Source organism: Coregonus clupeaformis, chromosome 20 (genome assembly GCF_020615455.1).
Source record: "Coregonus clupeaformis isolate EN_2021a chromosome 20, ASM2061545v1, whole genome shotgun sequence".
NCBI classification, from domain to species: Eukaryota; Metazoa; Chordata; class Actinopteri; order Salmoniformes; family Salmonidae; genus Coregonus; species Coregonus clupeaformis.
The window spans coordinates 4,098,734-4,122,328 of NC_059211.1; the positions used below are offsets into that span (position 1 = coordinate 4,098,734).

General features: G+C 43.4%; 1 protein-coding gene across 3 annotated transcripts in view; it reads left to right on the plus strand.

Moving 5' to 3' along the window:
* Nucleotides 1-23,595, plus strand: part of lcor (ligand dependent nuclear receptor corepressor) — a 62,205-nt gene that overhangs the window by 15,679 nt on the left and 22,931 nt on the right. For all 3 annotated transcript variants that reach the window (XM_041839017.2, XM_041839018.2, XM_041839019.2), the window contains exon 2: nucleotides 16,555-16,620. In XM_041839017.2, the coding sequence (XP_041694951.1) occupies nucleotides 16,555-16,620 (66 nt within the window). The remainder of the gene's footprint in view (nucleotides 1-16,554; nucleotides 16,621-23,595) is intronic.

Genomic DNA, 23,595 nt, shown 5'->3' on the forward strand with positions numbered 1-23,595 from the left:
CCTACAGATGTAGGATCTTAATTTAATTTAGTTTGCTATAGCAGGAAAATAATCCTGCAGCAACAGGAAATGTTAATTATTATGTGGATTATAATTAATATACATTTTTCATTAGGGCAAATCAAGCCTGACATTTTAAAGTGGAAATTACAAACCTTAGAAGCCTTTTTAAACCACGAATGCACTACAAGTTAGCATTTCCTGCTGTGCAGGAACATTCTCAGCAACAAAAGAGTGATCAAATTAAGATCCTACATCTGTAGGTGAGATCCTTCTGAGGAAAGGTGTCTTGAAGAAGTAGGCTAAGAGAGAGAACCAGATCATTCTTAGTTTTGTTCAGTAGTTGGTGCACTGTGTAGACCTGAAGTATTCAGTTGTCAATAGTGTAGACCTTCTCTCTTTCTACCACTGTTTCTTTAAAGCTTCAATCTGGGATTCATTTTTCAGCAAAAATGGCAGCCCTGCCACTTGTTTTGGTATACAGCTGAGAGATGGGGTTAGGGAAATGTAACCCCTCTCAAATTCATAGACAGCGCTTCAGAGATTATTCCTGTCCTCTGAGGCTCTCCTGACCTCTCCTGACCTCTCCTGACCTCTCCTTATGCTAGCCTCACAACACAACCATCTGAATACAGCTTTATTACTGTAAACAGAACAGCCTTTTGTGTGTCCGACCGCCCCTTCCTGTTTCGGTATCATCTCATCCTACACTTAAATCTCCTCAAGAATGTCAGAAACACACGTGGCCTCTCGTCCTCCATGTGTGTATGTGTGTGTGTGTCGTCAAAGCGGAGCGCGTGCCCTAAAAGAGGTTTAACCCCTAAACCTTCTCCCCAAAAAAGATCATGCCTGCTATGGGGGCAATAAGCGTAGATTCATAGATACTAGATAGTCTATTGTTTAGGGATTGTCTCTTCTAGAAATAACCTGATCTAGACGTTACACATCTGTCTGTGAAGCCGCTGCGAGCGTTCGGCTTTATAGTAATGCCATATATATTTGGCGCTTAGTCGCCAAGTCAAACCTTGCCTCTGGCTTTAATCACAAGTATTAAAAGCTTCACCCCCCCCACATTCATAAATGAATACATGTCCTACATATCCATCAGCAGTATATCAGCCTATACTGAGCTGAATATCGCCCCTCTTGTACTCCTGGATGTATTTGGGGATTGTTGACTGACTGAAAGCCCCCCTGGGTGGCCGAGGTCCTGCCTGCCTAAATTGGATTTTCTTATGCTCTCCAGTACTACTACTGTTACTACTACTGCTACTAATACTACTACTACTACTAATAATAATACAACTACTGCTACTAATACAACTACTGCTACTAAAACTACTACTGCTACTAAAACTACTACTGTTACTACTACTACTGCTACTACTACTGCTACTACTACTACTGCTGCTACTACTGTTACTACTGCTACTAATACTACTACTGTTACTACTGCTACTACTACTGCTACTACTACTACTGCTACTACTACTACTACTACTGTTACTACTGCTACTGCTGCTACTACTGTTACTACTGCTACTAATACTACTACTGTTACTACTGCTACTACTACTACTACTGCTACTACTACTACTGCTGCTACTACTGCTACTACTACTACTACTGTTACTACTGCTACTACTACTAATACTACTACTGTTACTACTGCTACTACTACTGCTGCTGCTACTACTACTGCTGCTACTACTACTAATACTACTACTAATACTACTGCTACTAATACCACTACTACTGCTACTGCTACGAATACTACTGCTACTACTGCTACTAATACTACTACTGCTACTACTACTACAAATACTACTACTATTACTATTGCCACTACCGCTATTACTACTTCTACTACTACTACTCTCTCTCTCTCTCTCTCTCTCTCTCTCTCTCTCTCTCTCTCTCTCTCTCTCTCTCTCTCTCTCTCTCATTCCCTTGGACAGTCAGTGCTTTAATACAGTCTAAATCTGGGTCAAGAGAAGGTTAAATGAGGTTGTTTAACCCAGTCTCTCAGTGTAACTAATGCTGCCTACCTGCCACACTGACTGTGATATCTGCACTGCTCACACTCGAACACTGTTCTCTGTTGTTAGATGGAGCAGATTGGGGTCTGTATAGCACTTTGACATCTGATGATGTAAAAAGGGCTTTATAAATAAATGTGATTTTATTTAGATTTTTGGGATGTGTGTGTAGGTGTGTGTAGGTGTGTGTGTGTGTGTATAGGTGTGTGTGTAGGTGTGTGTAGGTGTGTGTGTGTGTGTGTGTGTGTGTGTATAGGTGTGTGTGTGTGTAGGTGTGTGTGTGTGTATAGGTGTGTGTATAGGTGTGTGTGTAGGTATGTGTGTGTAATAGTTTGTCATTCTCTTTGATTTTGAGCTTTTGAGGAACTATTTAAATACATTTTGCTCCCAATAAACGTAACAATTTCCTTTACCAGCCAAATATAGAAAAACAAAACGAGTGATGAAGTGTTAATGAACGAGCTGAAGATGGAAAGAAAGAGACAAAGAGAAAATGCAGAGGAGGAGGGAGGGGTAGAGGGGGTAGGGTGGGTCTAATTCATAGATATGGAATGATCCAGGCTGGTGTCACTAAGCAACATTGAAGAATGTTCTAAAACAATTTAAAGCCCCTTAAAAAAAAACTGGTGTTGCAAAATTAGATGTGTTATGTGCAAAACCCTCCATCATTGTCAATCACAATCAGTTTAGTCTTTAAAGGGACATTTTAAATTAATGAGATAAAAAAAAAAGTGGTCTACATTCTGTGGCTTCGCTCGCAGTCTGGCATACAAAACACATCTGATTAATTATGAAAAACAATTATCATTATGTATAAATCCTACTTTTCTCTCACCTAGAATAGAAAACATATATTTTTTACAATCAGTGTTGGTTGTTTTGTTTTTCTTTCTTTCTAAACTCCTCCTCCTTTGTTCCTAATCAGCTCACCATGTCACTCAGGATTTTGGAGTGTGTGGGCGTTAGTGATTAAGATTGATATAGTACTGGCAGTCACATTGTGGGTGTTCTAAAATTATGTTGTTGTTCTCAATTTAGGAGATAGATTGAACAATCTTTGAAATCCAGCCTTTGACGATAACTCTGTCTGCACAGGCAACACAACTGAAATGAACTCACTACTCCTCAACCTTGCTATCTTTGAAAGTGTCATGCTTTCCCCCCAAAAGCTTTGCATTGAGTATCATTTCTTTGTATATTTTATATGCCTACACTACCGGTCAAAGGTTTTAGAACACCTACTCATTCAAAGGTTTTTCTTTATTTTTTTACTATTTTCTACATTGTAGAATAATAGTGAAGACTTCAAAACGATGAAATAACACATATGGAATCATGTAGTAACCAAATAAGTGTTAAACAAATCAAAATATATTTTATATTTGAGATTCTTCAAATAGCCACCCTTTGCCTTTATGACAGCTTTGCACACTCTTGACATTATCTCAACCAGCTTCACCTGGAATGCTTTTCCAACAGTCTTGAAGGAGTTCCCACATATGCTGAACACTTGTTGGCTGCTTTTCCTTAACTCTGCGGTCCGACTCATCCCAAACTATCTCAATTTGGTTGAGGTCGGGGGATTGTGGAGGCCAGGTCATCTGATGCAGCACTCCATCACTCTTCTTTTTGGTAAAATAGCCCTTACACAGCCTGGAGGTGTGTTGGGTCATTGTCCTTTTGAAAAACAAATGATAGTCCCACTAAGCCCAAACCAGATGGGATGGCGTATCGCTGCAGAATGCTGTGGTAGCACATGCGGAGATCATCCGTTCACCCACACCGCGTCTCACAAAGACACGGCGGTTGGAATCAAAAATCTCCAATTTGGACTCCAGACCAAAGGACACATTTCCACCGGTCTAATGTCCATTGCTCGTGTTTCTTGGCCCATGCAAGTTTCTTCTTCTTATTGGTGTCCTTTTAGTAGTGGTTTCTTTGCAGCAATTCGACCATGAAGGCCTGATTCACACAGTCTCCTCTGAACAGTTGATGTTGAGATGTGTCTGTTACTTGAACTCTGTGAAGCATTTATTTGGGCTGCAATTTCTGAGGCTGTTAACTCTAATGAACTTATCCTCTGCAGCAGAGGTAACTCTGGGTCTTCCATTCCTGTGGCGTTCCTCTTGAGAGCCAGTTTCATCATATCGCTTGATGGTTTTTGCGACTGCACTTGAAGAAATGTTCAAAGTTCTTGAAATGTTCCGTATTGACTGACCTTCATGTCTTAAAGTAATGATGGACTGTCGTTTCTCTTTGCTTATTTGAGTTGTTCTTGCCATAATATGGACTTGGTCTTTTACCAAATAGGGCTATCTTCTGTATACCCCCCTACCTTGTCACAACACAACTGATTGGCTCAAATGCATTAAGAAGGAAAGAAATTCCACAAATTAACTTTTAAGAAGGCACACCTGTTAATTGAAATGCATTCCAGGTGACTACCTCATGAAGCTGGTTGAGAGAATGCCAAGAGTGTGCAAAGCTGTCATCAAGGCAAAGGGTGGCTATTTGAAGAATCTCAAATATAAAATATATTTTGATTTGTTTAACACTTTTTTTGGTTACTACATGATTCCATATGTGTTGTTTTCATAGTTTCTACAATGTAGAAAATAGTAAAAAAATAAAGAAAAACCCTTGAATGAGTAGGTGTTCTAAAACTTTTGACTGGTAGTGTATATCTGCCAAACGTTGACCAAAAACGAATATTCTGTTATTGTGTTGAAGTTTTTTATTTTTTCTCTGAATTGATACCCCCCATCTCCGTAGTTATTGCTGCTGTTATGTGTTACTATCATTTTTCAATAGAAAGAGTTTGACGTCCACACGTTTCACACATCTCAAATCCCCAACAATTTTCTCCCGCCTGCTCGCCTGCTTGCCTCGCCATCTCTGAAATGTTTGGGTAAAATACCCTTGACCCTATCGACCACTTCCTCTCCTCGCCGGGCGCCGCAGCTAAACATCAACAGAAGGTGTTCTCCATTTTGTTCTGCCGCGGCGGTGAATCGCAACATCAAGGTGCTGAATGAACAAAAACCAGAACAATCGTGTTTCTATGAGATTCTAAAGATTCTATGACATTCTACAGTTTCTACAGATTCTATGCCTCTATCCTCCATTCCCCAAACAGAAAGAAGGAACATGCTTTGGAAAAAGACTGCAATTACTACTTTTAAAAAGGTGTATTGAGTGTTTTTGTGAGTGAATGCGTAGCTACCTGACCATGGGATACACTGTTGATATTCTGTGTAGAATCCTCGCATTGTGGCTCCGCACTAATCTAACATTCCGTAATGTTTTGACTCTATTGTCAGGAATTATTCAGAATGTGTAAATTGACTTTAGAAGGAGGAGGAGAAGGTTCTGAGAAGGAGTTATAGAACCACCTAAAGGTAATGGACTGATGGCTTCACACATTGATATTACCTGTACATGCGGACCGCTTTCTGATCGTTTTACATTTACATTTACGTCATTTAGCAGACGCTCTTATCCAGAGCGACTTACAAATTGGTCCATTCACCTTATAGCCAGTGGGATAACCACTTTACAATGTGTTTTTTTTTGTGGGGGGTTGGGGTATGGGGTAAGGGGGGGGTAGAAGGATTACTTTATCCTATCCCAGGTATTCCTTAAAGAGGTGGGGTTTCAAATGTCTCCGGAAGGTGGTGAGTGACTCCGCTGTCCTGACGTCGTGAGGGAGCTTGTTCCACCATTGGGGTGCCAGAGCAGCGAACAGTTTTGACTGGGCTGAGCGGGAACTGTGCTTCCGCAGAGGTAGGGGAGCCAGCAGGCCAGAGGTGGATGAACGCAATGCCCTCGTTTGGGTGTAGGGACTGATCAGAGCCTGAAGGTACGGAGGTGCCGTTCCCCTCACAGCTCCGTAGGCAAGCACCATGGTCTTGTAGCAGATGCGAGCTTCAACTGGAAGCCAGTGGAGTGTGCGGAGGAGCGGGGGTGACGTGAGAGAACTTGGGAAGGTTGAACACCAGACGGGCTGCGGCATTCTGGATGAGTTGTAGGGGTTTAATGGCACAGGCAGGGAGCCCAGCCAACAGCGAGTTGCAGTAATCCAGACGGGAGATGACAAGTGCCTGGATTAGGACCTGTGCCGCTTCCTGTGTAAGGCAGGGTCGTACTCTCCGAATGTTGTAGAGCATGAACCTACAGGATCGGGTCACCGCCTTGATGTTAGCGGAGAACGACAGGGTGTTGTCCAGGGTCACGCCAAGGCTCTTCGCACTCTGGGAGGAGGACACAACGGAGTTGTCAACCGTGATGGCAAGATCATGGAACGGGCAGTCCTTCCCCGGGAGGAAGAGCAGCTCCGTCTTGTCAAGGTTCAGCTTGAGGTGGTGATCCGTCATCCATACTGATATGTCTGCCAGACATGCAGAGATGCGATTCGCCACCTGGTTATCAGAAGGGGGAAAGGAGAAGATTAGTTGTGTGTCGTCTGCGTAGCAATGATAGGAGAGGATATGACAGAGCCAAGTGACTTGGTGTATAGCGAGAATAGGAGAGGGCCTAGAACTGAGCCCTGGGGGACACCAGTGGTGAGAGCACGTGGTGCGGAGACAGCTTCTCGCCACGCCACTTGGTAGGAGCGACCGGTCAGGTAGGACGCAATCCAAGAGTGAGCCGTGCCGGAGAGGGTGGAGAGGAGGATCTGATGGTTCACAGTATCAAAGGCAGCAGACAAGTCTAGAAGGACAAGAGCAGAGGAGAGCGAGTTAGAGTTCGTTTTCTCAGTAGAGATAGTTTTGAAGGAGTTTTGAAGGAGTTTTTCAATCGATAGTTTGACGACCTTGTCGGTTGACGAAGGGGCTATACTGCTTGTGGGTTGTAGTGAAGAGCAAAATTAATTATCCCCAGCCTTACATAGCCTTTTCTCTATTCTGTGACAGTACATTTCTATTTCAGGCGATATGCTTTATTAAGTTTGATCGATCTCTTTTAAGAAGAAAATAAAGAAATGGTCCTGTATTTCCTCTCTAGTTTGTTGTTCCATACAGTCTTGTCATCGTCCCAAATTTTTGACTATTTTATGGCTGTAGTCACCAATCGTCAAGAATGACCATCAAGTCTCTGGAGAATTCTCTCTCTCTCTCTCTCTCTCTGTCTCTGTCTCTGTCTCTGTCTCTGTCTCTGTCTCTGTCTCTGTCTCTGTCTCTGTCTCTCTATCCCCCTCCCACCCTCCCCATGCCGTAGGGGTGCATTAGGAGCCAGGTCACTCGAGAGCCAAGGCGATATTCAACGTTCTTCCATGTCCCCAGGATGTTGGGCGATGCCTTCAAAACCTGCCACTAGGGGCAACAGTGGGCGCTATTACCTTCAAGTAGGCTTGGGTTTGTGGATGGGGATGGAGGATGGGTGTAAGCAGTTAGCTCCGGCTCCAGAATGAATGCCTAAACTTAACCGTCGAAGTTAACCTTCCTCTTCTCTCTCTCTGTGGAATTTGATGTTCCTTTTGATGGCGTAGAAGGCTCTTGCCTTGTCTCTCAGATTGTTCGCAGCTATGTGGAAGTTACCTGTGGTGCATCTCTCTCACTCCATCTCTTTCTGTATTGCTCTCTCTCTCTCTCTCCACTTCTCTTTTAAGAACTTGGAGCTTTAGTGGGAATTGGAACAAATTTAACCACCCTCCCTCCTTTCCTCCCTTCCTTATGTGACCCTTCCCTCCTCCTCTTGCTCTCCTCTCTCTCTTCTCTCCTCCCTTCCTTAAGTGACCCTTCTCTCCTCCTCTTGCTCTCCTCTCCCTCTTCTCTCCTCCCTTCCTTCACTGCATCTATAATTGTTATTGATTCAGTTCTCGTTAAGACTGTTGGCCACCACCCTGAGATCCACAGCCCCTCTATTAAAGGCTACCGAGGGAGAGAGGTGAGGAATGATGGCGTGATAGAAAAACCGGAGAAAATAAATGAGGGAAAGAAAAGAACAGGAGGAATTCATAGAAGTGAAGAACCTCGTCTGTCTCAGTGTAGCCCCTCCAGCCAACCTCGTCTGTCTCAGTGTAGCTCCCCCAGCCAACCTCGTCTGTCACAGTGTAGCCCCCTCCAGCCAACCTCGTCTGTCTCAGTGTAGCCCCCCCCAGCCAACCTCGTCTGTCTCAGTGTAGCCCCCCCAGCCAACCTCGTCTGTCTCAGTGTAGCTCCCCCCAGCCAACCTCGTCTGTCACAGTGTAGCCCCCCCAGCCAACCTCGTCTGTCTCAGTGTAGCTCCCCCCAGCCAACCTCGTCTGTCTCAGTGTAGCCCCCCAGCCAACCTCGTCTGTCTCAGTGTAGCCCCCCAGCCAACCTCGTCTGTCTCAGTGTAGCCCCCCCAGCCAACCTCGTCTGTCTCAGTGTAGCCCCCCCAGCCAACCTCGTCTGTCTCAGTGTAGCTCCCCCAGCCAACCTCGTCTGTCACAGTGTAGCCCCCCAGCCAACCTCGTCTGTCTCAGTGTAGCCTCCCCAGCCAACCTCGTCTGTCTCAGTGTAGCCCCCCAGCCAACCTCGTCTGTCTCAGTGTAGCCCCCCCCAGCCAACCTTGTCTGTCTCAGTGTAGCCCCTCCAGCCAACCTCGTCTGTCTCAGTGTAGCCCCCCAGCCAACCTCGTCTGTCTCAGTGTAGCTCCCCCCAGCCAACCTCGTCTGTCACAGTGTAGCCCCCCCAGCCAACCTCGTCTGTCTCAGTGTAGCTCCCCCCAGCCAACCTCGTCTGTCTCAGTGTAGCTCCCCCAGCCAACCTCGTCTGTCTCAGTGTAGCCCCCCCCAGCCAACCTCGTCTGTCTCAGTGTAGCCTCCCCCAGCCAACCTCGTCTGTCTCAGTGCAGCGCCCCTCAAACTCCCAGGCTCTCACTTCAGAGAAGGTTTAGCGAGATGCTAATCTGACTCTTTAGTATGATCCTCTGGCTATGACAGGTATCACTAAAAAACTAAGTGCTGGGGAAGATACAGTTGAAGTTGGAAGTTTACATACACTTAGGTTGGAGTCATTAAAACTAGTTTTTCAACCACTCCAGAAATGTCTTGTTAACAAACTATAGTTTTGGCAAGTCGGTTAGGACATCTACCTTTTGCATGACACAAGTAATTTTTCCAACAATTGTTTACAGACAGATTACTTCGCTTATAATTCACTGTATCACAATTCCAGTGGGTCAGAAGTTTACATACACTATGTTGACTGTGCCTTTAAACAGCTTGGAAAATTCCAGAAAATGATGTCATGGCTTTAGAAGCTTCTGATAGGCTAATTGACATAATTTGAGTCAATTGGAGGTGTACCTGTGGATGTATTTCGAGGCCTACCTTCAAACTCAGTGCCTCTTGCTTGACATCATGGGAAAATCAAAAGAAATCAGCCAAGACCTCAGAAAAGAAATTGTAGACCTCCACAAGTCTGGTTCATCCTTGGGAGCAATTTCCAAACGCCTGAAGGTACCACGTTCATCTGTACAAACAATAGTACGCAAGTATAAACACCATGGGACCACGCAGCCGTCATACCGCTCAGGAAGGAGATTCATTCTGTCTCCTAGAGATGAACGTACTTTGGTGCGAAAAGTGCAAATTAATCCCAGAACAACAGCAAAGGACCTTGTGAAGATGCTGGAGGAAACAGGTACAAAAGTATCTATATCCACAGTAAAACGAGTCCTATATCGACCTAACCTGAAAGGCCGCTCAGCAAGGAAGAAGCCACTGCTCCAAAACCACCATAAAAAACCCAGACTACGGTTTGCAACTGCACATGGGGACAAAGATCGTACTTTTTTGAGAAATGTCCTCTGGTCTGATGAAACAAAAATAGAACTGTTTGGCCATAATGACCATCGTTATGTTTGGAGGAAAAAAGGGGGATGCTTGCAAGCCGAAGAATACCATCCCAACCGTGAAGCACGGGGGTGGCAGCATCATGCTGTGGGGGTGCTTTTCTGCAGGAGGGACGGGTGCACTTCACAAAATAGATGGCATCATGAGGAAGGAAAATGATATGGATATATTGAAGCAACATCTCAAGACATCAGTCAGGAAGTTAAAGCTTGGTCGCAAAATGGGTCTTCCAAATGGACAATGACCCCAAGCATACTTCCAAAGTTGTGGCAAAATGGCTTAAGGACAACAAACTCAAGGTATTGGAGTGGCCATCACAAAGCCCTGAGCTCAATCCTATAGAACATTTGTGGGCAGAACTGAAAAAGCGTGTGCGAGCAAGGAGGGCTTCAAACCCGACTCAGTTACACCAGCTCTGTCAGGAGGAATGGGCCAAAATTCACCCAACTTATTGTGGGAAGCTTGTGGAAGGCTACCCGAAACATTTGACCCTAGTTAAACAATTTAAAGGCAATGCTACCAACTACTAATTGAGTGTATGTAAACTTCTGACCCACTGGGAATGTGATGAAAGAAATAAAAGCTGAAATAAATCCTTCTCTCTACTATTATCCTGACATTTCACATTCTTAAAATAAAGTGGTGATCCTAACTGACCTAAGATAGGGAAATTTTACTAGGTTTAAATGTCAGCAATTGTGAAAAACTGAGTTTAAATGTATTTGGCTAAGGTGTATGTAAACTTCCGACATCAACTGTATATACAGTACCGGTCAAAAGTTTGGACACACCTACTCATTCCAGGGTTTTTCTTTATTTTTACTATTTTTTACATTGTAGAATAATAGTGAAGAGATCAAAACTATGAAATAACACATATGGAATCATGTAGAAACCAAAAAAGTGTTAAACAAATCCAAATATATTTTAGATTTTAGATTCTTCAACGTAGCCATCCTTTGCCTTGATGACAGCTTTGCACACTCTTGGCATTCTCTCAATGTAGAAAATAGTAAAAATAAAGAAAAACCCTGGAATAAGTAGGTGTGTCCAAACTTTTGACTGGGTACTGTATATGTATGCATTTTTGTTTACTCTGAATGGGTGAGTAGCCAGCCAGACAGAGAGAGACATGAGGGATCTGGTCAATGTTGTTTTTCTTCATGACAGAGCAGAGTAGGAGCACTACCACTGTTGCTCTGCTTTAGTCACAGATAGCTTCTATCATAGAATGGAATTCATATAGAATTGATTACATACAAACCGGCACTGCAGAAACCTGAAACTGCAGTTTGTTTCTGTCAGTATGTATGGCTGTCCTATGGCTTAGTTGTGGTGAACAGGTCTTGTGCTGTGCTTTCCATTTTAGCCTCCATATCTTAGGTTATTTAATTTGGTGTGGAACAGAATGCCATGCTCATGTTTGGATGGATAAGTTGCTTTGGATGGAAGTGTCTTCTAAATGGCAGATATTGGATTGTCATCCTCCAATAACACAACTCTGCTTTTAAACACAAATATTTTCTACATAGCGTTGTTGAGAGAGAGAGAGAGAGAGAGAGAGAGAGAGAGAGAGAGAGAGAGAGAGAGAGAGAGAGAGAGAGAGAGAGAGAGAGAGAGAGAGAGAGAGAGAGAGAGAGAGAGAGAGAGAGAGAGAGAGAGAGAATCGATGTCTTGAGGCTCAAGATGCTATAGGCCACCAACTGCTAATAATCAGTATCTAGATAATGAATGTGAAATGCTTGTTAGTGTGTGTGATGTTAACAGAGAGGTCTATTTTCTGGGTGGCCTCAACATTGACTGGTTACCAACTATCTGTCCTCTCAAGAGGAAGCTTCTAACTGTGACCAATGCCTGTAATATGACCCAGGTTATCACTCGACCAACTACAGTGTATACCAATAGTGTTGGATCTGTGACATCCACTTGTATTGATCATATCTTCACTAATGCTGCAGAGCTTTGCTCCAAAGCAATATCAGTTCCCATTGGCTGTGACCATAACATTGTGGCAATAACAAGGAAAGCCAAAGTGCCAAATGTTGGGTCTAAAGTAATTTATAAGAGATCATACAATTTTTTTCTGAAGATTTAAAAATGTATGTTTGTCAGATTTTTATATGAAGAAGTGAATACAGATACAGCACTGGAAGTATTTGTAAAATGATTCATGCCAATTGTTGACAGGTATGCACCTGTTATGAAACTAACTGTGAGAACTGTTAGAGCCCTTTGGAATGATGATGAATTGAAAAATGTTGTGGTTCAAAGACATGATGCAAAAGAGGTGACAAACAAGTCAGGGCTGCTCAGCTGATTGGTTGACATACTGTCAATTGAGACATTTTGTGACTAAACTTAATGAAAAGAAGAAGAAATGACAAAGCAAACCAAGATAAATGACATAAAACACAATGGGAAAACATTTAGGAGTACCGTCAATAATATAATGGGCAGAAAAATCAAATTGATCTCCATTGTTCTTTGAAGTTGATGGGTCATTTATAACAAAACCTTTTCAATATTGCCAATCATTTCAATGACTTTCACTTGTAAAGTGGAAAAACTCAGAAGTGAAATGACAACATTGAACAGTGAACCATCATATTTGTGTATAAAAGAGCTACAAATAAGTATGATTGCTGTTCATGTGGACGAGGTGGAAAAACTATCGTTATCCATCAATAATGATAAGCCACCAGGTATAGACAACCTTGATGGGGAAACACTCAACTTGTACAGCATTGACTCAGATGACAGATGATTGGTTAAAATAATAATAATATGCCATTTAGCAGACGCTTTTATCCAAAGCGACTTACAGTCATGCGTGCATACATTATTTATTTTTTTGTGTATGGGTGGTCCCGGGGATCGAACCCACTACCTTGGCGTTACAAGCACCGTGCTCTACCAGCTGAGCTACAGAGGACCACGACATGATGATGGCTGGAGCTGTATTGTTAGATTTCATTGCAGCCGTTGATGTTATTGATCATAAATTGTTATTGAAGAAACTCACTTGCCATGGCTTTACATCACCTGCCATCACATGGTTGGGGAGTTATTTATCCAATAGAACCCAGAGAGTGTTATAAACCTCAGCTGGAGTTGTGTGTGTGTATATAGGGTGTGACCATTGAGCAAGTTGAGGAAGCTAAACTCCTAGGTACAACATTGGATGGTCAATTATCATGGTCACGTCATATTAACAAAGTTGTTGTGAAGATGGGGAGGGGTATGTCTGTTATAAAAATATGTTCTGCATTTTTGACACAATCTACTGTACTAGTTGTTCAGGCTCTGGTCTTGTCCCATCTTGATGACTGTCTGGTAAAATGGTCAGGTGTAGCAAAGAAAGACCTAGCAAAGCTGCAGCTGGCTCTAAACAGAGCAGAACGCCTTGCCCTTTACTGCACATACAGAACTAACATCAACAACATGCATGATAGTCTTTCCTGGTTGAAGTTTGACGAGAGATTAACTGCTTCTCTTCTAGTTTTTATGAGAAATATTACTGTGACAAAAAAATCCATATTTTCTGTATAATCAAATAACATTCATCTCTTTATTTAATCCCTTATAATTTCTGCCAACTATATGAACAAGGTGAAATCTATTTCAATTCATGGTGTCAGAATGTACTGCTTGTATTAAAGCAAAAATGTAAATAGAAAAGAACAAAACATTAATCTCAGACACCCATACATACCCCACAAGACATGCCGTCAGGGGTCTCTTACATTTACATTTTACATTTTAGTCATTTAGCAGACGCTCTCCACAGTCCAAGATGATTTCACGGCAACGCACAGTTTTACACAGAGCCATGATCGCATGGAAATCCCTTACATCTCCAATTACTCAAGCAAACAGCAAAATTACCTTAAAAATAAAAAAGATTTAACAACATTTAATGGAACGGCTGGGACTGTGAGGGGACGCACACACACACACACACACACACACACACACACACACACACACACACACACACACACACACACACACACACACACACACACACTCTAACACACTCTAACACACACACACACACTCTAACACACACACACACACACTCTAACACACACACACACACACACACACACACACACTCTCACACACACACACACACACACACACACACACACACACACACACACACACACACACACACACACACACACTCTACACACACACACACACACACACACTCTAAACACACACACACACACACACACACACACACTCTAACACACACACACACACACTCTAACACACACACACACACACACACACACACTCTAACACACACAGTCTTTATAGTAGTTGTATTGTTAGGACTATTAGGATGACATTGTTTTAGTCTCTCCCTCCCTCCACATTAAAAACATTTGTCCAGATCTGTACAGTGAGGGGGAAAAAAGTATTTGATCCGCTGCTGATTTTGTACGTTTGCCCACTGACAAAGAAATTATCTGGGTCGTGGATGGGTATTCCAGCATGACAATGACCCAAAACACACGGCCAAGGCAACAAAGGAGTGGCTCAAGAAGAAGCACATTAAGGTCCTGGAGTGGCCTAGCCAGTCTCCAGACCTTAATCCCATAGAAAATCTGTGGAGGGAGCTGAAGGTTCGAGTTGCCAAACGTCAGCCTCAAAACCTTAATGACATGGAGAAGATCTGCAAAGAGGAGTGGGACAAAATCCCTCCTGAGATGTGTGCAAACCTGGTGGCCAACTACAAGAAACGTCTGACCTCTGTGATTGCCAAAAAGGGTTTTGCCACCAAGTACTAAGTCATGTTTTGCAGAGGGGTCAAATACTTATTTCCCTCATTAAAATGCAAATACATTTATAAAATTTTTGACATGCGTTTTTCCGTATTTTTGTTGTTGTTATTCTGTCTCTCACTGTTCAAATAAACCTACCATTAAAATTATAGACTGATCATTTCTTTGTCAGTGGGCAAACGTACAAAATCAGCAGGGGATCAAATACTTTTTTCCCTCACTGTATGTGTAAAAGCCAGGGTTAAGCTGAACTTGTTCCCAAAAGCTAGTTTAAACTCCCTCTTAGCAACAGCTCTCCCTCTTAACCTGCATGGAGGGGGGGGGGGAGAGCAAAGTAGAAAGAGAGAGAGGTAGGGAGACCAAACTACTTTTATTTTAAGTGGTATTGATCTGCCCGCATTTCCTTTGGCATCACAGTAGGCTTGACTTGAAGGACAAAACCTCCCGTGGAGTTACCCCTCTCTCCCTTCCTTCCTCCTCCCAAACCCCATACCACCCCCACCTCTCTACTCCAACCCCATACCCTCCCAAACCCCATACCACCCCCACCTCTCTACTCCAACCCCATACCCCTCCCAAACCCCATACCACCCCCACCTCTCTACTCCAACCCCATACCACCCCCCACCTCTCTACTCCAACCCCATACCACCCCCACCTCTCTACTCCAACCCCATACCACCCCCACCTCTCTACTCCAACCCCATACCACCTCCCAAACCCCATACCACCCCCACCTCTCTACTCCAACCCCATACCCCTCCCAAACCCCATACCACCCCCACCTCTCTACTCCAACCCCATACCACCCCCACCTCTCTACTCCAACCTCCTCCCAAACCCCATACCACCCCCACCTCTCTACTCCAACCCCCTACCCCTCCCAAACCCCATACCACCCCCACCTCTCTACTCCAACCTCCTCCCAAACCCCATACCACCCCCACCTCTCTACTCCAACCCCCTACCCTCCCAAACCCCATACCACCCCCACCTCTCTACTCCAACCTCCTCCCAAACCCCATACCACCCCCCACCTCTCTACTCCAACCCCCTACCCCTCCCAAACCCCATACCACCCCCACCTCTCTACTCCAACCCCCCTACCCCTCCCAAACCCCATACCACCCCCACCTCTCTACTCCAACCCCCATACCACCCCCACCTCTCTACTCCAACCCCATACCACCCCCACCTCTCTACTCCAACCCCATACCACCCCCACCTCTCTACTCCAACCCCCATACCACCCCCACTCTCCAACCCCATACCACCCCCACCTCTCTACTCCCACCCCCATACCACCCCCACCTCTCTACTCCAACCCCATACCACCCCCACCTCTCTACTCCAACCCCATACCACCCCCCACCTCTCTACTCCAACCCCATACCACCCCCACCTCTCTACTCCAACCCCATACCACCCCCACCTCTCTACTCCAACCCCCCTACCCCTTTATACCCAATCTTCACTCTTTTTCACCAAGCAGTTTCTTTGCCTCTTCTCCTCTTCCATTTTAGAGAGAGTGAGGAGGGGTGGGGGGGAGGGGGGCGGGAGTGAGGGGGAGGAGGGAAGAAAATAAGGATGGTGGGGGGGAAGGAAACTGCAATATGTATTTGCGTTACTTCACGGGGTTGCCAAGCAACAGCTGAATCCAGTATTTACAGTTAATAAAAAGTGAGTGACATTAGCTAACAGTATTTTATATTAGGTAAAGAAGGGATTTGCTTTTAAGAAATGAAAATTAAAGCCGAGGTGTGTTCGTGTTAGTGTGTACGTGCCTGTGTCTGGGGGGTGGGGACTGTTTGTCTGTCTGTCTGTAGAACTATAAGCCTGCTGCTCCCTCTTCTACAAACCTGAATCCTGTACTTAGTTTCTCTCTCTGTCTTCCCTGCAGGGTTTGAAAGCATTTTGGAAGGGCTGTTCGGGCCGGGACTAGTCAAAGATATTACCCTTTTTCAAGGTAAGCATGTCCTCTCTGACTATCTCCATGTCTGCGTCCCAAATGACCCCCTATTCTCTGTCTACTGCACTACTTTGGACCAGGGCCCATCGAGAGCAATAGCAATGGAGTCTTTTTGTAGGCACTAACTTCACCATGGCTCATTGGACAAAGCCTGTGGGGAAATGAATGGAGTTTTTGTAAGGTTTTTGGATAAACACCGAAAATAAGGTCTGTGGTAAACACATGCTTAGGGGATCTTATATATATTTTTCAATTAGATAATCTTCATCAACTAACATCACTTTTTGTGAATTTTGAAGCATTAATGTAATCAAAATAAGCACATAAAGCACATACAGTGCCTTTCAAAAGTATTCATCCCCCTTGGCGTTTTTCCTATTTTGTTGCATTACAACCTGTTATTTAAATGGATTTTTATTTGTATTTCATGTAATGGACATACACAAAATAGTCCAAATTGGTGAAGTGAAATTACAAAAATAACTTGTTTCAAAAAATTATACAAAATAAATAACGGAAAAGTGGTGCGTGCATATGTATTCACACCCTTTGCTATGAAGCCCCTAAATAAGATCTGGTGCAAACAATTACCTTCAGAAGTCAAATAATTAGTTAAATAAAGTCCACCTGTGTGCAATCTAAGTGACATGATCTGTCACATGATCTCAGTACATATACACCTGTTCTGAAAGGCCCCAGAGTCTGCAACACCACTAAGCAAGGGGCACCACCAAGCAAGCGGCACCATGAAGACCAAGGAGCTCTACAAACAGGTCAGGGACAAAGTTGTGGAGAAGTACAGATCAGGGTTGGGTTAAAATTTGTATCCGAAACTTTGAACATCCCACGGAGCACCATTCAATCCATTATTAAAAAATTGAAAGAATATGGCACCACAACAAACCTGCCAAGAGAGGGCCGCCCACCAAAACTCATGGACCAGGCAAGGACGGCATTAATCACAGAGGCAACAAAGAGACCTAAGATGACCCTGAAGGAGCTGCAAAGCTCCACAGCGGAGATTGGAGTATCTGTCCATAGGACCACTTTAAGCCGTACACTCCACAGAGCTGAGCTTTATGGAAGAGTGGCCAGAAAAAAGCCATTGCTTAAAGAAAAACATAAGCGAACACGTTTGGTGTTCGCCAAAAGGCATGTGGGAGACTCCCCAAACATATGGAAGAAGGTACTCTGGTCAGGTGAGACAAAAATTGAGCTTTTTGGCCATCAAGGAAAACACTATGTCTGGCGCAAACCCAACACCTCTCATCACCCCGAGAACACCACATCCACAGTGAAGCATGGTGGTGGTAGCATCATGCTGTGGGGATGTTTTTCATCGGCAAGGACTGGGAAACTGGTCAGAATTGAAGGAATGATGGATGGAGCTAAATACAGGGAAATTCTTGAGGGAAATCTGTTTCAGTCTTCCAGAGATTTGAGACTAGGACGGAGGTTCACCTTCCAGCAGGACAATGACCCTAAGCATACTGCTGAAGCAACACTTGAGTGGTTTAAGGGGAAACATTTTAAATGTCTTGGAATGGCCTAGTCAAAGGCCAGACCTCAATCCAATTGAGAATCTGTGGTATGACTTAAAGATTGCTGTACACCAGCGGAACCCATCTAACTTGAAGGAGATGGAGCAGTTTTGCCTTGAAGAATGGGCAAAAATCCCAGTGGCTAGATGTGCCAAGATTATAGAGAGGGTGAATAGTTATGCATGCTGAAGTTTTCTGTTTTTTTGTCTTATTTCTTGTTTGTTTCACAATAACAAATATTTTGCATCTTCAGAGTGGTAGGCATGTTGTGTAAATCAAATGATACAAACCCCCCAAAAATCCATTTTAATTCCAGGTTGTAAGGCAACAAAATAGGAAAAATTCCAAGGGGGTGAATACTTTCGCAAGCCACTGTAAAGGCTTCATAATTCATAAATTAATATTATCTCATAGAAAACCTATAAGATCTCCTAAACCTGTGTTAACCTCAGATGTTATTTTTGCAGTTTATCCTAAAACCCTATTCTTTCCCCATTTAATAGGAATGGCTAAACGAACCAGAGGCAAGTCATTTCAAAGTAGCCACCCTTTGCTCTCGCTTTCTCTCTCTCTCTCTCTCTCTCTCTCTCTCTCTCTCTCTCTCTCTCTCTCTCTCTCTCTCTCTCTCTCTCTCTCTCTCTCTCTCTCTCTCTCTGTCTCTCTCTTTCTCTCTCTCCAAACCATAGGAAAGGAGGTCAATATGGCCACCTATTGTCATGTGACACGTCCCCCACCAACTTCAGAAATGTTTAGAATTTTTCAGAAACGTCTTCCTCTTCGCTCATTCAACCACACAGCAAACACACACACATATAAATACAATTACAGATTATGCCTTTAACAACCCCTTAATCCAGCCAGCCAGAACTCTCTCTCTTACTCTCTCGCTTTTTCTCTCTCCTTTCTCTCCCCCCCCTCTCTCTCTCTCTCTCTCTCTTGCTCTCCGTCACTCTCTCTCAAAACCCTAGGAAACGAGGTCAATATGGCCACCTATCGTCATGTGACACATCCCCCACCAATTTCAGATTTGTTTTGCATTTTTCAGACACGTCTTCCGCTTTGCTCATTCAACCACACAGCAAACACACACATATAAATGCACACACACACTCTCTCTCTCTCTCTCACACAGTTGAGTGCAGCAGGGTGGGGGGTCATGCTAGCTGTTGGACGGAAGCTAATTGGCTCTTTCCCAGGGCTACTGTAACTACTGGAACCACGGGGGCCCACTCACTCACCTTTGACCTTTTGACACACCATGGGTAAAAAGGTGCACCTAGCAACACGATATAATGTACAGAACTCAGAGCACTGCATCAAGTGGAATTGTATCATTCCCATTAAACTCATTCAAGTTGAGTTGTATCCACTCATTCAAGTTGAGCTGTGTCACTCCCTAGTGTAGGACTAGATGGTGAATAAAAAGGTGTTGTAAAGATTATTGCATTTCTCCACATTGACACCTGAAAGGACAGATTTATTTGTCTTCTCATGACCCAAGGTCTGTTCTCGCTCTCCCTGCCCCTCAACCACCCCTCTCTCACTCTCTCTCTCCTTCTCACTGTCTCTCTCTCTCTCTCTCTCTCCTTCTCTCTCTGTCTCAATTCAATATTTTTTCAGTTTAAGGGCTTTATTGGCATGGGAAACATATGTTTACATTGCCAAAGCAAGTGAAATAGATAATAAACAAAAGTGAAATAAACAATACTATTTTCTACAGTAAACATTACACTCACAAAAGTTCCAAAAGAATAAAGACTTTTCAAATGTCATTATGTGCAAAAGGGAAAATAAATAAACATAAATATGTCTTGTATTTACAATGGTGTTTGTTCTTCACTTGTTGATATTTTCTTGTGGCAACAGGTCACAAATCTTGCTGCTATGATGGCACACTGTTATTTCACCCAATAGATATGGGAGTTTATCAAAATTGGATTTGTTTTCTAATTCTTTGTGTGTCTGTGTAATCTGAGGGAAATATGTGTCTCTAATATGGTCGTACATTTGCCAGGAAGTTAGGAAGTGCAGCTCAGTTTCCTACTCATTTTGTGGGCAGTGTGCACATAGCCTGTCTTCTCTTGAGAGCCAGGTCTGCCTACGGAGGCCTTTCTCAATTGCAACGCTATGCTCACGGAGTCTGTACATAGTCAAAGCTTTCCTTAATTTTGGGTCAGTCACAGTGGTCAGATATTCTGCCACTGTGTACTCTCTATTTAGGGCCAAATCTCATTCTAGTTTGCTCTGTTTTTTTGTTGATTATTTCCAATGTGTCAAGTAATTATCTTTTGTTTTCTCATGATTTGGTTGGGTCTAATTGTGTTGCTGTCCTGGGGCTCTGTGGGGTCTGTTTGTGTTTGTGAACAGAGCCCCAGGACCAGCTTGCTTAGGGGTCTCTTCTCCAGGTTAATCTCTCTGTAGGTGATGGCTTTTTTATGGAAGGGTTGGGAATCGCTTCTCTTAGGTGGTTGTAGAATTTAACGGCGCTTTTCTGGATTTTGATAATTAGCGGGTATCGGCCTAATTCTGCACTGCATGCTTTATTTGGTGTTTTACGTTGTACATGGAGGATATTTTTGCAGAATTCTGCATGCAGTCTCAATTTGGTGTTTGTCCCATTTTGTGAATTCTTGGTTGGTGAGCGGACCCCAGACCTCACAACCATAAAGGGCAATGGGTTCTATAACTGATTCAAGTATTTTTAGCCAGATCCTAATTTGGTATGTCGAAATTTGATGTTCCTTTTGATGGCATAGAAGGCCCTTCTTGCCTTGTCTCTCTGATCGTTCACAGCTTTGTGGAAGTTACCTGTGGCGCTGATGTTTAGGCCGAGGTATGTATAGTTTCTTGTGTGCTCTAGGGCAACGGTGTCTAGATGGCATTTGTATTTGTGGTCCTGGCAACTGGACCTTTTTTGGAACACATTATTTTTGTCTTACTGAGATTTACTGTCAGGGCCCAGGTCTGACAGAATCTGTGCAGAAGATCTAGGTGCTGCTGTAGGCCCTCCTTGGTTGGGGACAGAAGCACTAGATCATCAGCAAACAGTAGACATTTGACTTCAGATTCTAATAGGGGGAGGCCGGGTGCTGCAGACTGTTCTAGTGTCCTCGCCAATTCGTTGATATATATGTTGAAGAGGGTTTTGCTTAAGCTGTATCCCTGTCTCACCCCCCAGCCCTGTGGAAAGACGTGTGTTTTTTGCCAATTTTAACCGCACACTTGTTGTTTGTGTACATGGATTTTATAATGTCGTATGTTTTTCCCCCCCAACACCACTTTCCATCATTTTGTATAGCAGACCCTCATGCCAAATTGAGTCAAAAGCTTTTTTGAAATCAACAAAGCATGAAAATACTTTGTGTTTGTCAATTAGGGTGTGCAGGGTGAATACGTGGTCTGTCGTATGGTAATTTGGAAAAAAGCCAATTTGACATTTGCTCAGTACATGGTTTTCACTGAGAAAATGTACGAATCTGCTGTTAATGATAATGCAGAGGATTTTCCCAAGGTTGCTGTTGACGCATATCCCACTGTAGTTATTGGGATCAAATTTATCTCTACTTTTGTGGATTGAGGTGATCAAATATTGGGGAAGATGCCAGAGCTAAGGATGATGTTTAAAGAGTTTAAGTATAGCCAATTTGAATTTGTGGTCTGTATATTTGATCATTTCATTGAGGATACCATCAACACCACAGGCCTTTTTGGGTTGAAGGGTTTGTATTTTGTCTTGTAGTTCATTCAATGTAATTGGAGAATCCAGTGGGTTCTTGTAGTCTTTAATAGTTGATTCTAAGATTTGTATTTGATCATGTATATGTTTTTGCTGTTTGTTCTTTGTTATAGGGCCAAAAAGATTGGAGAAGTGGTTTACCCATACATCTCCATTTTGGATAGAAAACTCTTCATGTTGTTGTTTGTTTAGTGTTTTCCAATTTTCCCAGAAGTGGTTAGATTCTATGGATTCTTCAATTACATTGAGCAGATTTCTGACCTGCTCTTCCTTCTTTTTCCGTAGTGTATTTCTGTATTGTTTTAGTGATTCACCATAGTGAAGGCATAGGCTCAGGTTTTCTGGGTCTCTATGTTTTTGGTTGGATAGGTTTCTCAATTTCTTTGTTAGGTTTTTGCATTCTTCATCAAACCATTTGTCATTTTTGTTCATTTTCTTCGGTTTTCTGTTTGACATTTTTAGATTTGATACGGAAGCTGAGAGGTCAAATATACTGTTTAGGTTTTCTACTGCCAAGTTTACACCTTCACTATTACAATGAAACGTTTTGTCCAGGAAGTTGTCTAAAAGTGATTGAATTTGTTGTTGCCTAATTGTTTTTTGGTAGGTTTCCACACTACTTTCCTTCCATCTATAGTATATCTTAATATTATTCAGTTCCTTTGGCTTTGATGCCTCATGATTGAGTATTGCTCTGTTCAAGTAGACTGTGGTTTTACTGTGATCTGATAGGGGTGTCAGTGGGCTGACTGTGAATGCTCTGAGAGACTCTGGGTTGAGGTCAGTTATAAAGTAGTCTACAGTACTACTGCCAAGAGATGAGCTATAGGTGTACTCTCTCTCTCTCTCTCTCTCTCTCTCTCTCTCTCTCTCTCTCTCTCTCTCATTTGTAATGTGGTACTGGATTGTGTACTGCGTTGTTCTGTATTGTTTTGTACTGTATAATGTGGTGGTGTTGTTGGGGGGGAGGTGTAATGTGGGTTTTTTAGTATAATGAGATGTCTCATTAATGTAAGACAAAAAAGTATCTCTCTCCTCTCTTTCTCTCTCAGTAGCAGTGTGGGTTGAACTGATGGTTAAAGGAAGCATGGCTCCATGGCAACGACCCAGACACAGAGTTCATACGGTCATCACTATAAAGTGGTCACGTTGACGCCGTCTCTCTCTCTCTTTCTCTCGCTCCCTCCCCCCTTTCGGCAAATTAATTGTGTGGTTTCTCACATGTGATGACAGAAAAAATGACTCCAAGGCTGTTGTTTCTCTTCTTTCTTATGTTTTCTTTCTCCCGATCTCTCTCTCTCTCTCTCTCTCTCTCTCTCTCTCTCTCTCTCGCTCTCTCTCTCTCTCTCTCTCTCTCTCATCCCCCCCCTCTGTCTCTCTCTCTCTCTCTTATCTCTCTCTGGGAATGATACAATTCCACTTGATGCAGTGCTGTGAGTTCTGTGTGTAGCTTTATTTTTTATCCATGGAGCACCAAAAGGTCAAAGTTGAGTTCATTGGGCATTCCTCCTCTCTCGCTGTATTTCTCTGTCCGTGGAAGCATCGATGCTACATGCACACGCACACACACACCACACAGACACACACACTCTCCTCTGCAGATGAAGCGGTAGGGTGCAGTGCGGCAGGGGACTGGAGGTTAATGACTACACTATGTCGAGGCGCCCGGTTCTACGTCTGTCACCAACACAATAA